The sequence below is a fragment of the Lycorma delicatula genome, chromosome 2, assembly GCF_047948215.1.
Source record: "Lycorma delicatula isolate Av1 chromosome 2, ASM4794821v1, whole genome shotgun sequence".
In the NCBI taxonomy this organism is placed as follows: domain Eukaryota; kingdom Metazoa; phylum Arthropoda; class Insecta; order Hemiptera; family Fulgoridae; genus Lycorma; species Lycorma delicatula.
Genome location: NC_134456.1, coordinates 5219495 through 5233761, shown reverse-complemented (window position 1 = coordinate 5233761; position 14267 = coordinate 5219495). Strand labels below are relative to the sequence as shown.

General features: G+C 29.8%; 1 protein-coding gene across 3 annotated transcripts in view; it reads right to left on the bottom strand.

Moving 5' to 3' along the window:
* Positions 1-2408: 2408 nt before the first annotated feature.
* The window catches only part of LOC142320438 (uncharacterized), an 81775-nt gene continuing 69916 nt past the window's right edge, over positions 2409-14267 (bottom strand). For all 3 annotated transcript variants that reach the window (XM_075358207.1, XM_075358208.1, XM_075358209.1), the window contains 3 exons: positions 10285-10568; positions 6375-6557; positions 2409-2866 (listed from right to left, as the gene is read on the bottom strand). In XM_075358207.1, the coding sequence (XP_075214322.1) occupies positions 2783-2866; positions 6375-6557; positions 10285-10568 (551 nt within the window). In that variant the 3' untranslated portion in view covers positions 2409-2782. The remainder of the gene's footprint in view (positions 2867-6374; positions 6558-10284; positions 10569-14267) is intronic.

Below are 14267 nucleotides of genomic sequence, written 5' to 3'. Positions count from 1 at the left end.
TGTCTGTTGAATTCTAAAAAAAATGAGTTAACTGCAATGAGAATTTTATCATAATATATTTCAATAAAGGAAAAGAATGTACATAGATATTTTATCATGTAATATTTTTTCAGACAAAAACTGTTTAAAGTAAATTTCTAGATTATATTTTAGTTAAAATCACCAGTAATATATAGCTAAAAACTGAATAAAAGCCTAACAATGAGTGAATCGCTCTTCAATTAGTAACAGCATCACCATCAAAACAGCTACTAATGCCAGGTTAAGTATAGCTTACTTACACTTGAAATAATTAAATTAGAATCTTTTAGTTTTACTTAAAAAAAGTTTCTTTTTAAAAAATATGAGATACATAATTCAAATACCTTACTTTGAAATTAACAACAAATAACTTCAACAAATGTACAGTTGTACATGATTTTATCATTAAAAAGTAATAATGATATTTCTACTTTTTACAAATTTTTGTTTCTAAGCACTTAATTCATACTTAAATTTCCTTTCACTTTTTAAAATAAGTCAAAAGTTGTTGCTTGTTTGTAGCATTAACTTCTATTGCAATTAGCCATTACAGTTATTTAATATAACTTCATCATATAGGTCACATATATTTATCCCAAAAGTAAAATCAACCATATAATGACAGGCTGCCAAAAAACTAATTTCATTGGGTGTTGCTGATGAAATGCTATGTAAGTAAGCATATTCGAAAACTGTATATCTTTGAAAGTGTATAGAACTGAACACACAATGATATATTAATGAATAAATTTTCTTATGAAAAGAATACCAACACACAACATAATCGATGAGCATGATTTTTAAGGTATGGTTAATGATCTAATAGCACGTACTTCAAAGGAAAAAGTTAAGGAAATTAATTAATTACATAACACAATTTATTTTTAGGGGTTTAATTAACATTATAGTTTTGTATGATTTGAGAAAGGTTATTCATAAAAATTGTTCCAAAAAGTATGATGAGACCATTGGGAATATCTAGTGTTTATGCAAGTGATAAAAAATTGTGAAGCGTGAAATAATGAATGCATCTTCCTTGTTAGTGGTGATATTGATGGGGGATCTCACCACCACTGAATCGGTTTATATTATTTTTTCTCAGTCTAATATAGGTAATTTGTTATTTATATAATTCATTACTTCAGTTCATTAGTCACTTAATAACAAACCTCTTTAATAAATTGATGCTATCAAAGACAAAAAATGCCAAAAATTTCCGACAAGGAAAAATACTTTAACATGCATAAAGAAATTGCTCTTCAAGTCTTCAAATTGGTGTTAGAAGGAAGAGATAGAAATTTTATAGATGAGGATGACAAGAAGAAATAACTTTATGTTCTAAAACATGGTACACAGCATTTGAATTATAACTAAAACTACTATATGTTTTATGTCTTTATGGAGTCATGAAGCTAAAACAATTTTTTTTTTGTGAGCATGAACTGCCTATGAACAAGAAACACTATGTGGATCCTTTTTTTTTAAAATGATGAAATAATGGGATAGAATTTCAAGGAAAGAAGTAGGTAAATGTAATTTCTATTTAAGGATATGAAACAATTTAATTTAAAAAAAAATGAAAGGCCTGGAATAACACATTTTAGTAAACTGGACGTAGAAATTAGGTAACATTTAAGCATAAAGTAGATGAAAAAAATCAGTACTGCGATACACACATCAGAAGAAAGATCTTCAAGTGGAAGAGAAAGTTTATACTAGCGTCAAGAATTTAATTTAACTTATTACACAAACAACATCGCTTTCCAAATGGCCTTTTGTAAGCAGAATGTGAAATCCCCAAAAGGAATCTCATACCACTTAAATGAATAGAATTTCTTCTTTTAACTGAAACTATAAAACCACGTACATACCGTGGTTGTGATGGTAAATCAAGTGACTTAATGAAGAGAAATAGCTGCCACATTGGTATTGATAATAGGAAGATGACAAAATATTAAAATAGACATAAAATTCAGTTCTTAAATGTTAATTTAAGAACTGAAATTAAAAACTGAAATTAAATGTTAATTTAAGAACTACATTACGATCTTAATGTCAACTAAATTAATATGTTATTCCTTAATGAAGTTATGCAACATTGTATAACTCATAAACAAACTTTTGTAATCAGATGCATAATATAATTTTTCCATATTAAGCGTAAAATACTTATATTTTTTTTCTAAATTATGCATAATCTACTTCAAATGTTGAGATGAAAATTCTAATCTAGTTAAGTATAACATCTTAAAATTATTAGAACTTTACAATATCTCAAAAAAAAACTCTGTGGTTGTAGCAGTAATACAGATCATTATTATAAAAAATAAAAATAGAAATGTTAATAAGATTGAATGAACTGTACAATCCACTTCTTTTTAGTGAAATTTATTAGTATTAAGCAGTACAATAAAATAACATACGGTAAGCATATGAGTAAACCACAATTCACTTAACAAAATCTAAATCTAAATTTTTTTTCAACAACAAAATATAAATTTTGACAAAAAATATATATAGGTTTACAATAAAAAAATACAAGTGTGAAAATTTAGTCACAACAAAAAAAAAAAAGAAGAAATAATGTATATCTTAATTCTACAAATCAATCATTAGGCTAAATTATTAAACATTATTATAAATTTCAAAAATTAATAACAAATAATACACTTACATACAACAACATACCAAGCACATGCTTCATACAATGTTACACACCTTTTCTTAAAAACATAAAAAATAATCTTTATCACGGCAAATGTTACGTTCCACTAGTTTTTTCGGAAGTCACTGAATTTTCCAGTCTACTTACTTGGGCCCATGTTGAACGAACTTTTGTAAAAAGCTGGAAAAACCAATTAAAAAAATAATAATTTTAAAATACCAGTCTTAAATTTAAACATCTTAAACTACTACTTTTCTACACAGTTTCAACAATGTTAAGCCATCTATCACAGCATGGAACCAATTTCCAAATATCATCTTCATTAAATTATACCTATGAAGAGACAGCTAAATTTGCTCAGTTCTTTTGGTATTCTTGCTGTCACAATAATGACCAGCAACGGAACCGTTTCAAATGGAGGAAGTTTAATTCATTTGCCATTAAGTCTGGGCTGCTAGGGGATATTCACTTGTTTTCAATTAGAAGTTATGAGCTCTGAGTTGGAACAGTACGAGGCGGAGCATTATTGAAAAGCAACACTATACTGTGAATGAACAAGTCTCATACTTTGTTTTGGATCACATGTCAAATTTTTTTTTAAATCTCACAATAGGAGGGAACATTCCTTACTGTCCAATATAACAAGAAACCATCAAGCAAAAAAATGAATAAAAAACTCTGTTTTACTGACAGCATTATTATAGTCATTTAAAATGTTCAAAACTGTGAACAAAAACTGCATTTATAAACCAAAAATGCTTCGCCCATAGTAATCTAATAAATTGAAAAACTAAGAACAATTCTCCTAAAATAATCCAAGTACTCTAATGGTCACATTTGTAAACACTGCAATTATTTAATAATTATAGTGGTAAAGAGAAATAAAAAATAATTTAATTAAAAAAATTAGATTACAAGACTGCACTTAATTAAAAAAAGGAAAAACCATTATGAAACCTTCACACACACACCCAAACCCCCAAAGTAGCTGGTAAAATGGTTGGAGAAAACAACTATTAAATGAAAATAAACAATTTTGGTACAGATAGAAATAGTGTTCTGACCATGGCTGTAATTATGTAGGGGTCATAAGCAACATTAAAAGTTTTTTTTTTGTGAAGAACAGTTTTGTGTTATTACCCGGAAAACAAAAATATGAAATATAAAACCTAATAAGACTATAAAAAAATTAAAATAGAAACTTGAACTTTAAAAACAAAATTAAAACTCAGAACTAAAATACTAAAAACAAAAGACAAAGACTTAAATGTTAAATATAAAAATATATGACTACCGCACAAAAATTTTAAGAGCACAATTAAAAAATATGTAAAATACTAATGCTTCAGAGAAATGAAAATACCCTGTCCAAAACTTCCTTATTCTTGCTCAGGATTTGATGAAAATTCCTGGGCAATTTAAATTTACAACGCAAGGCCACTTAACGTAATTCACAAGGATGTGGCGCACAGTCAAGTAGCATTTGCATAGTACATATATCGGTGCATTTTCTGCGCTCATCAGGTACCTGTGTGTAGCTCTTGTACGTTTTATCCGCAATCAGCAGAGGACCACTTCCTCTCAGTGAGTTTTCCTTTGGGAGGAATCCCATGGCAATACAGTATCTTTGATATAACGAAGTTTGTTGTCAACTGTGGCAATCCAGTCCTCTTGTCACCTTGCGCCATGTGGCATGGAATTTATACATTATAACACATGGGAAAATAAAACAAACCAATGTAATTAAATGTATGATAAAAAAAACTTGAACAAAAATGTCAATAATGATAATATACTAAATATATTTAAATAAAATCAAACTTATCTCCAATAATAAAATTATAGAAAATATAAAAGTATTTATACTTTATAGTATTTGTGACTGATTACTTGTGATGGATGAATGTTGGGTATTTTAATATAATTGCGAGATAAAACAACAGAGTTCAGAAAGGGGTTCAACATCCTCTCCTCATCAGATGAAAAGTCCTTGGAGAAATCATAAGCGACATCTATGTTCACTGTTCTTTTTGACAAGAGAGAAATTATTCATGGCTGTGGAATTAAATTTTTCTGGGCGAGATACAAAATTTCAATTAAAAAGATTATTGTTATACAATACACTTTGCTTTGGTGTCAGGTATTTATTATTGGAAAAAAAAGAAAAAAGTGATGAGTCATTTCTCCAGAATTGGCACATGTAAATTATTTTTTGTTTTCTATGATCAAAAGAATCATTTAATAAAGTCAGTGTGGGATGAACAGGAAACACCTGACTGCAGTGACCACCAATTGAAGCCAATACTAAAGAGTTATTTTGAAGATGTATTTTCAGAATTTTTACCAAAGATGAAAACAGTGTATGGATATCAGATCAGATTGGTTAGGAAATATGATTCTATTTTACTATATTTTTGAAGTAAGGTTAAGCAATGAAAAAGTGTTTGTCTAGATCAATTATTTCAATCAATAGTTAGCTACAATATTTTGTTGTTGGTTATTTATATTCATCCATTAATAATAGAGTACTACAATTCATGATCCTGCTGAGTGTGAAGTATGTGTAATCTGATTTTTGACAGCAAAACAAACTATGCTGTGGCTGAAATTCAGGATGATTACAAGCCGAATATTATGAGAATGCTAAGTAAGACAGTCTACCAATTATTTTGAGAAGGGCAAATGAAGAATGTAAGCAACAACCCACCGTCAGTGATGATAACAGATGATTTGACTGAAAAAATTGATGAAAAGAAAAAACTGATGCATCAGTGTGTCACAATCTGTAATTTATTTATAATTATATCACAATCTATAATTTAGCTATAAAAATTTATGCTACAGATGTTAACAGACACACAAGGAAAAATATCATAAATAAATTTAATTACAGCACTTGAATTTGTGTTACAAAAATAAAGTTGATGGATGGATTGTTAGATTGCATCGTTACTGGAGATGAAACCTGAATTTTTTATTTGAATGTCAAGGCGAGGGACAGTTGATGTGATGGGAGCATTCATCAACTCTGGACTGAAGCTCAAACGAGAATGTTTTTGATGCTTATGGCTTCTATTTTTTTTCTTTTTATAAAAAGGATGCCTTACTTGTGTAATTTATTGATCACAGAACTCCTGTGAATGCCGAGACATATTGCAATGTGTGTGAAAAGTCTGAGAAGAGCTATAAAAAAAATAAACGACATGGAATGTTATCCTACAGGATCTTGTTTATTTATGACAATACCTGGCCACACACATCAGACAGTAAGAGAATTGGAAAACTTTTGCTGGAAAAACTTCATTCATCCACCCTATAACCATACCTGCCAGCAATTATTTTGTTTTATTCATCTTAAAACAGCAGCTTGCATCACAAAAGTCTGAAAAATGGATTGAAAAATATGTTAATGTACAGTTTAAGTCAATGGTGACAAAATTTCTTGAAGAGGAAATGAAGAAACTAGCGTGAAACATTATGAAAAGTTGAAGGCAATTACGTAGAAAACTAGTAAATGTAGTTTTATGTGTATAATTTAATATACATAATTTTAATATATATAATATGAGTATTATTTTATGTATATAATTTAAAGACAAATAATTTATACAATATATGATTATATCCTATTAATAAAAATATTAAAATACTTATTAAGTAAATAGAAGCAATAAAGAGAATAACTTACATGCGATAACCATATTTCATCAGCAAGCAATTCATTAAGTATAACTGTTGTATCTTTTTCTGGGCCAATGGATCGTTTTTCGGAAACACGTTTAGCACATTCTACAAACATCAGGTACTTTTGGTGGACTACTTTATTATACAGAGATACTTTAGAAACACAATCACGGCACACAGACAATTCCTAAAATTAAAACAAAAAAATTAAATTGAAACTTCTATAAAATTAAAAAAGTACTCAGAATAGTTTAAAATCTAATAATAAATATTAACAGATGGTAAAACTTCTTCTCATAATGTGAATAGAAAACAAGAAAATCAGACATAATTTATAATATTTAGCTTTCTCTTCGATATTGATATATGTGGAAAGAATAAAAAATTAATAAAATGTAAATAAATTAAACACCAATAATTAATTTTCAGAGAAAAAAGGATAGTTTTAGTTGAACAGAGGGAAGTAGATTTATTCCTTATCTTTCTGCTTGACAGCACCACTAGCAAAAGGCTTTCTGATTACTGAACAGGCCTTATGTAATTTGCAGTTTGTTAAATGTGAATCTGTAGTTACACTTCGACATATGTTCTGTAGAAAGACTGTATATAAAAAATTGATTTAACGTAGAACGACTGTATGTCTGTGTAAAGAGAACAGTAAGGAATGACTGAGGGTATCTGAAGATAATGTTGAACGTGTCAAGTAGTCTTTCCTGCATAGTCCTACAAAATCTATTAGGAAGGTTAGTTGCAAACTAGTAACATCAGAGATAATAGTGCAGAATGTTTTATGGAAATGCTTACACATATGTCTATATGTCTACAGGCTTTGAAGCCTACCGACTACACTGTACTACGACTGCACTGACTTTGCAATTAAAATGTTGCAGCATGAAAACGACGACTTTCTTGATTGTATTGAATTCATCTTAGTGAAAATGTTTAACAAAATCATGAGGGGAGATTTCATTATGGGGTAGTAGAATCCTAATGAAATCTTAAAATGTGAAAGTGGCTCCCAAAAATTAAAAAGCTTTCTGTACAATATCTTTACAGCCAGTTTATGGGCTATTCTTTTCCACTGAAGTGAGTGTAACAAAGTTGTTTATTTGAGTATGCTGCGAACATGCCTCATTTCCGAGTTGCAAGGTGGATCGGAGAATTTTATTTGGCAACAATATGGTGCTCCTCCTCACTGGCTCAACTCTGTAGGGGACTAGTTGAGTGATATTTTCACCAAAGGCTGGATTATTTGGCATGTACCTGACGACAGAACTTGTTTACAGTGGCCTCCAAGGTCACCTGATCTGACCCACATTTAATATTTTTCTTTTGGGGTTATAGCCTCTGCTATCTACCAACTGAACTAACCAACATAAGGCATAGGATTGAAGCAGCTGTCGCTCTCATTACTCCAAACATGTTTGTTAATGTATGAGAACACTCCTATCAGTTGGATGTGTGCCACGTGACAAAAGATGCTCACATTGAAGGGAAAATTGTAAGTTACTCTTTCATTTTATGTGTAATTCATTACTGTAAGTCAAAGTTAAGAGATACTAAATATTTGTAGCTTTAAAGCCTTGAAAATAGTCTTTTTTGCAGAACCGTATAATATTTTGAAGCGTGTAATTTACTTTTTATTTAACAATTAGCAACTTTTAAGCTTTTTAAATTGTGATTACAATCTCTTCTTTCCTGTTAACATCTTAACTACTTTAATGTAAGAACACTAAAAATATGAAAAAAGACTATTTATCACATCAGAGAACTTAATTGATCTTCATAAATAAATTCGTTATGAAACAGACATATACATAATAAAAACTTCTGCTAGAGTTCACCTTTTTACTGAATACATATTGACAATGGAATAGTCTACGAAAAATTGATCAAGTCAATTACCAATCATACATGCACACACCTACACCATTAAGAGATTAACACAATAAGTATACATTATACTATGTGTAGTGTTAAAAACAGGATTTTTAAAGGAGTAAAATTATAAAAATATTCAAGTGCAGCAGATCTTATTGTTTACACAATAAAATCAAAATTAGTTAATGTGTTATTGTAATTTCCATTTTTACCCTACAGTACAGAAGTATAAAAAAATTGCATTATTTATTTTTAATTCTTGGTATATTAAAGTCATGAGTAAACTGTGACATAAGAAGTTTGGATAGGGGTAAGTTTTACTATAATAAATTATATTTTTTAACAGGATATAATAATGTACTTGTACATGCAATACCATACATACAGTAGTGTTTTAATATAACATCTTATCTAACCCTTTTTTTACAACATTCTCAAACCTTAACAATTCTAACAAGGTGTAAACTTGCACTCCTTATAAAACCTGATTTATGGAATTCACACTACTAGTTTTGTCTCTAAAAGAATAAAGTGAGGAAAAAGCATCAACTGAAAACCATCATTTATTCTGATTAGTAGATAACAATACAATATATAGAACACTTCATGGATGGGTAGATATGCTAATTCATAGAAAAAAAAACTAACTCAGTATTTGCTAGATGGATCAATGGAAACCAGAATGAAACCTAGGTCAGAGCAGCTTCATGATACATTAATTATAAAACAGTATATAGAAATGATTGAAGTTGATATTGATTACGAAAATATTAACATGTGAAATAATTTTTAAGACAAGTAAAAAGATAAATAATTTAATTTGATGCATCGATTGTACGATATTAAATTAATTCTTTATATTGATTAAAAAGTAAATGAAAATACTAAATATAAAAAATAATTACAAAATAAACCAAAATTAAGAAGATATTAATGAAAACTATTTGAACAGATATTTATGTGTATTGAAAAAGGAGCTGCAGAAAATACATGCTTCTTAAAATGTTTAATTAACGTTATTTGGAAATTCATTGACGGAATAATATTGTTTCTGTAAGAAAAATATTTGAGATGCATATTAAATAAATTGGTGGGAAGATTAATTTAAATTGTTGAATCATTTATTAAAAATTACATTGGAAATATAATATGGCCTTTTCTAGCGAGTCAAAATATTGTTTGCTGAACAATATTGCATTGATTTTCTAGTTTAAGTTAATCCCACAGAAAAAATAGTGATAGAGATTATAATATCTACAACAATATCCATTTATAGACTTAATTAAATCACATTACTGATTCAAAAAGAAAAAATTCTGTTGTCTGGTTTGATAGAGACGGATATTGTTACTTAAGAATAATACGACTATTATACTTAGCAAAGATTATACATTCATAATAAAAAGATAATAATAAGTTAACATTTTTAATTTATTAAATTTTACTTTAATGATTCACATTTATGGGTGTCAAACAACGACATAACAATCCATTTTTATATCCTGAAGTATTGTTTGACTTTCTGAAGGAACCCTAAGTTATGATATTATAAATCAGATGGGAATGTACATAAGGATAATAAATAATGACTAATGATGACGTGCTTAACATTCTATTAAGCGATTCAAAACAAAACAATTTACAAAATCATACTGTATTATAGGGATGATAATCAGATCACCCCTAGAGAATTTCTCATCAAATAAAACACCCAGAAGTGTCATTTTATGGACAATAGAAATACTACTGCTATTACTAATAGGAATTCTATCCACGTTAGCAATATTTTATATACCTAATCTATTTTGAGTACCTTCTAAATCTGACACCTTGAGTAGGGTCAATAAATTTTAAAAAATCAAATGTGCTATTAAAGTCATACGATCAGATTACACTCAGTCATAGCTTAAGGATATGCATCAATAAATCCGATTTAATTTACGCTTTGTTTCCTACTAAAATAATATGCAATCATCTACTTTAGAAAATAATAAATGTAAAATCACAATCCTAAATTGTCTTACGTCAATTACCTTATGTCCCTGTACTTCTGGATCTGGTGGTCTACCCTCTAGATTTTCATTATTATAAGGCTGTCCGTACGCAATTACTCTGTTTGCTGCATCTACTGCATCGCATGATTCACAAGCTTTAGTTGTTTCTGTATTTTTTAACCCATATAATACATTATAACATGGCCAAGTAGAAAGGCTTTGCTCTAAAATTCTATTCTGCCATCCGACACATTTGATGAAACGCTGTCTATGATCTTCTGTTACATCATCGATTGCCTTCATATTAATTAAGAAGTATTCATCTGAAAAATAATACAGCAGTTTTAAAATGAGTTTATTTTCAGTTTAAATACATATAGAGCTATGTGTGAAAATAATTCTACTAGATATGCTGGTTTACAAGAGTTTTGTTACATAGATAATTGTGGCTCATTCTTAGGTATTTTTTGATGCTGAATCCAAATAGCACCTCAAAACTTGTTCTAAGGATTTCATTTCTTTGTAACTGTCACTTATAAATATAAAACTGTTAAATGGTTTATTTTCTCTAATAAGACTAAACATGTCTAAAGATTTCTTACAAGTCAATGTTTATATTAATAATAAAATATCAATACCAGATGATATTTATAAATGGCTCAGGGTAGAATAATTTGGAAGAGTGACTAGTGTGATTAATATAATATTATATAAATCATAAATATTTAATATTAATATCATTGAGTGATATAAATATTATAATATTTTCTATGACTGATTCCTTCTAGAGAAAATAAGTTTTATTTCAGAAACATGATTAATAGCCTTCATATGTGACATTTCTCTATGCCGATGAAGAAGGGGCTTGAGTGCTCAGTGATACAGAGTAGCTGGACCCAAAGGTACAACCATATCGGAGAGGTAATAAGGAATGATTCTTGAAAGAGAGCAGCAGCTCTTTCAGTAGTTGTTAAGGATGTAGGTAGAAGGACTTAAACGACCATATCAACATCACTCAATCTTCTGAGTACTGCGCAGCTGAAAGCAATGTAAAACTACAGCTGCTTTTTTTCCAAGAAAATAAAACTCTCTGCATTTTCATGTAACAAAGATGGAGGTACCTTCCTTGGTAAAATATTCCGGAGATAAACTAGTCCCCTGTTCGGATCTCCAGGTGGGGACTACTAAGGAAGGAGTCACGAGAAAATTAAAAAATAACATTCTAGTCAGAGCCAGAGCATGGAATGTTTGAAGTCTAAAAAAGGTTGGTAGATGAGAAAATTTAAAGAAGGAAATGGATAGGTTAAATGAAGATGTAGTAGGAATTAGCGATATTCGGTAGGAAGGCGAAAATGACTTTTGATTGGTGATTTTAGAATAATTAATTCAGCTTCAAATAAAGAGTAGATAGGAGTAGGTTTCATAATTAACAAGAAGAAAGGGAAGGGAGTAGAGTATTTCAAAATGCATAGCAACAGAATCATTGTAATAAGGATAGAATCAAAACCTAAGCAAACAATGATTGTTAATGTCTATATGCCTACAAATGCCCATGATGATGATGATGATGAGGTGGAGTGTTATACAAAGAAATAGACAAAGCAATTAAAACACATAATCCCTAACACATTGTTAGGGATGTAAATAGGGGTACACCGAAATGAAATGAATGACTGGCACTAGATAGGGAATCTTGGAGAACTGCATCAAACCTGTCAAATGACTGAAGCCAAAAAAAAAATATTTGACAATGTAATAGATATAGCCGTTTCTGTTTCTATTTTTACTGTGGAATAACCTAGACTAGAAAATATCATGATGAGTTTAGTCTTTTGTTTTATTCCTACTTTTTCTGATAATGTGATGTATTGTTTTTGTTATGTTTTACACACATTATTAATAATTTATATAAAAGTGCTTCATAGTTGTATAAATCTTTGTAAAATTTTGCTATGAGTGTGGTGAATTAACTTCAAAATCCAAAAAAAAGAAATACTACTCCTTCAGTTAAAAATCATATGAACTCTGTTTTGGATGTAAAAAAGAAGATCAGAACAAATCTTGGCCCTCCTATCTGTGTTAACTCTTGTCTAACTTAGCTAGCTACCATTAACCAGCTGGTAGTTGGCTGGCCTTTTGCTATTCCTATGATATGGTGAGTAAGGATCACACGATTTTTCTATTTTTGAATTACAAAAACTAAAGGTATCACAAGTAAATTCAACAAATCTGTTGCATATTCTAGAGTTCCTTCAACCAAAATACCTATTCTACAGTGACAAGTTACCTGTTCCAGTTCTGTTTGAAATGTGGAGTTTATAAGAAAATGTTGATGATGAAGAAGCTATGGCAATTTAAAAACAGGTGAAGATCTAATGTTTACGCAATTTGCATAAAGTCGTTTTATTCGAATGAGTTCAAGGTTATGGTCGAGGCATGTAGGTTACAGTCTTGGTAATTTATTTTGCATTTTTGTAAGGCTTATCTACGTGTATTTTTTAAATAGATTGTTTGGGTTTATTTTCTATATCATTTCTCTCAGGCTCCAGCTTGACTGGCTGTTGCATCATCAATCATATTGGTGTTAGCTTATTTCTATCACGCATTATTTCATTGCTGTTTTGTCTTAATGTATATATTAGGCTTAGTGTTTTTTATTCTCAACCAATTTCAATATTGTCATAGTTCCTAGAAGTCTATTTCTCTTTGTCTGCCCTGATGTCATTTCTTCAACTTGCGTATTCAGAATTTATTTTATCAGCCTTACATAATTCTTTAGTGGTCTGCTTGCTTGTAAATTATTTTTGTTATGTCTTCGTTCCCGAATTCCGCACGTTTTCTCTAATCGTTCTCATACTTAAACACTACTCTTGTTGTCAACACACACACACTCCTCTGTTCATTGCCTTCTTTGTTTCCCCCTCTTCTCACAACGCCAGCTTTGTTCATTCCAGTTCAGTTTTTCATGTTGTTTGGATGTACAGGCTGGTCCCTGTACGGGACCAGCTTGCGGTACTCTCTCTCGCTTAATGTAAATACTTTCGTCATCTTCGTACTAATAAACGTTGCGGTATTTCTCTGTCGAAATATTCTCTAGTTCTACTAGTCAGTTTTTCGTGATTTCACAGTTTTCTATGTCCGTCCAGCCTCGCTTCTTTGTTAAGTTTAATCTTCGAATTCTGTATATTACTTCTATGCTGAAAGTGCTTCAATTACTACAAACTGCCATTTCTATAGACGCCGAATCTTCTCGAGTTGCTGATTACATTTTCATCGATGCAGAATCTCTCCAAACTCGTTGCTACATTTTTGAGACGTCACGTCCGGCTCAACCTCCAAACCACGTCACACCCCTGCATTCCTGATACACCACTGCAGGCTACGCCCAGGATTACTGTATGTATTCATTTACCTTCATTCATGAGTTCATCTCTTACTAATATTTGTGAGCTACAGGCAAGCTCAATTTTCATTATTTATTATGTTAAACAGTTATTTTTTCATTAAAATTTACCTTTACGCATTTCAATTTCAAGTTTAGTTTAAAAACCATTTATTCACGACAGGTGACTTATATAAGGTTGTGTCATTGTTCAATTGCAACCTATTTTACGTGCTTAATTATTACAATTTGTTGTTATTAACTCTATTATTTTAGTCTTGTAACTTCTTAATCGCCGAGATTATTTCTTTTCTACTCATGAACTGTATTCATATTACTTCTCTTAAATTAACCTAAAGTAAATTACTCCTGATGTGCAGTTATGTTTTAGGACTTCTTTGTAATTTTATATTTTCAAGAAACCTTACTACTAAAATGAACTCTATTTATATGTTTACTTATTTCAATTTGATTATTGTAATTATTTCTTTTTGTACTAGAATATTATTGTGGCCTTTTTTCTATACTAAACTAGAATTACATGTTTTAATTATTTAATGATAAGTTTGTTGTTCCAGGAAAGGCCAGTGCCAATAATTAAGATTTGCTGTAATTTATTTTTCTAAGTTAATTTGTTCAT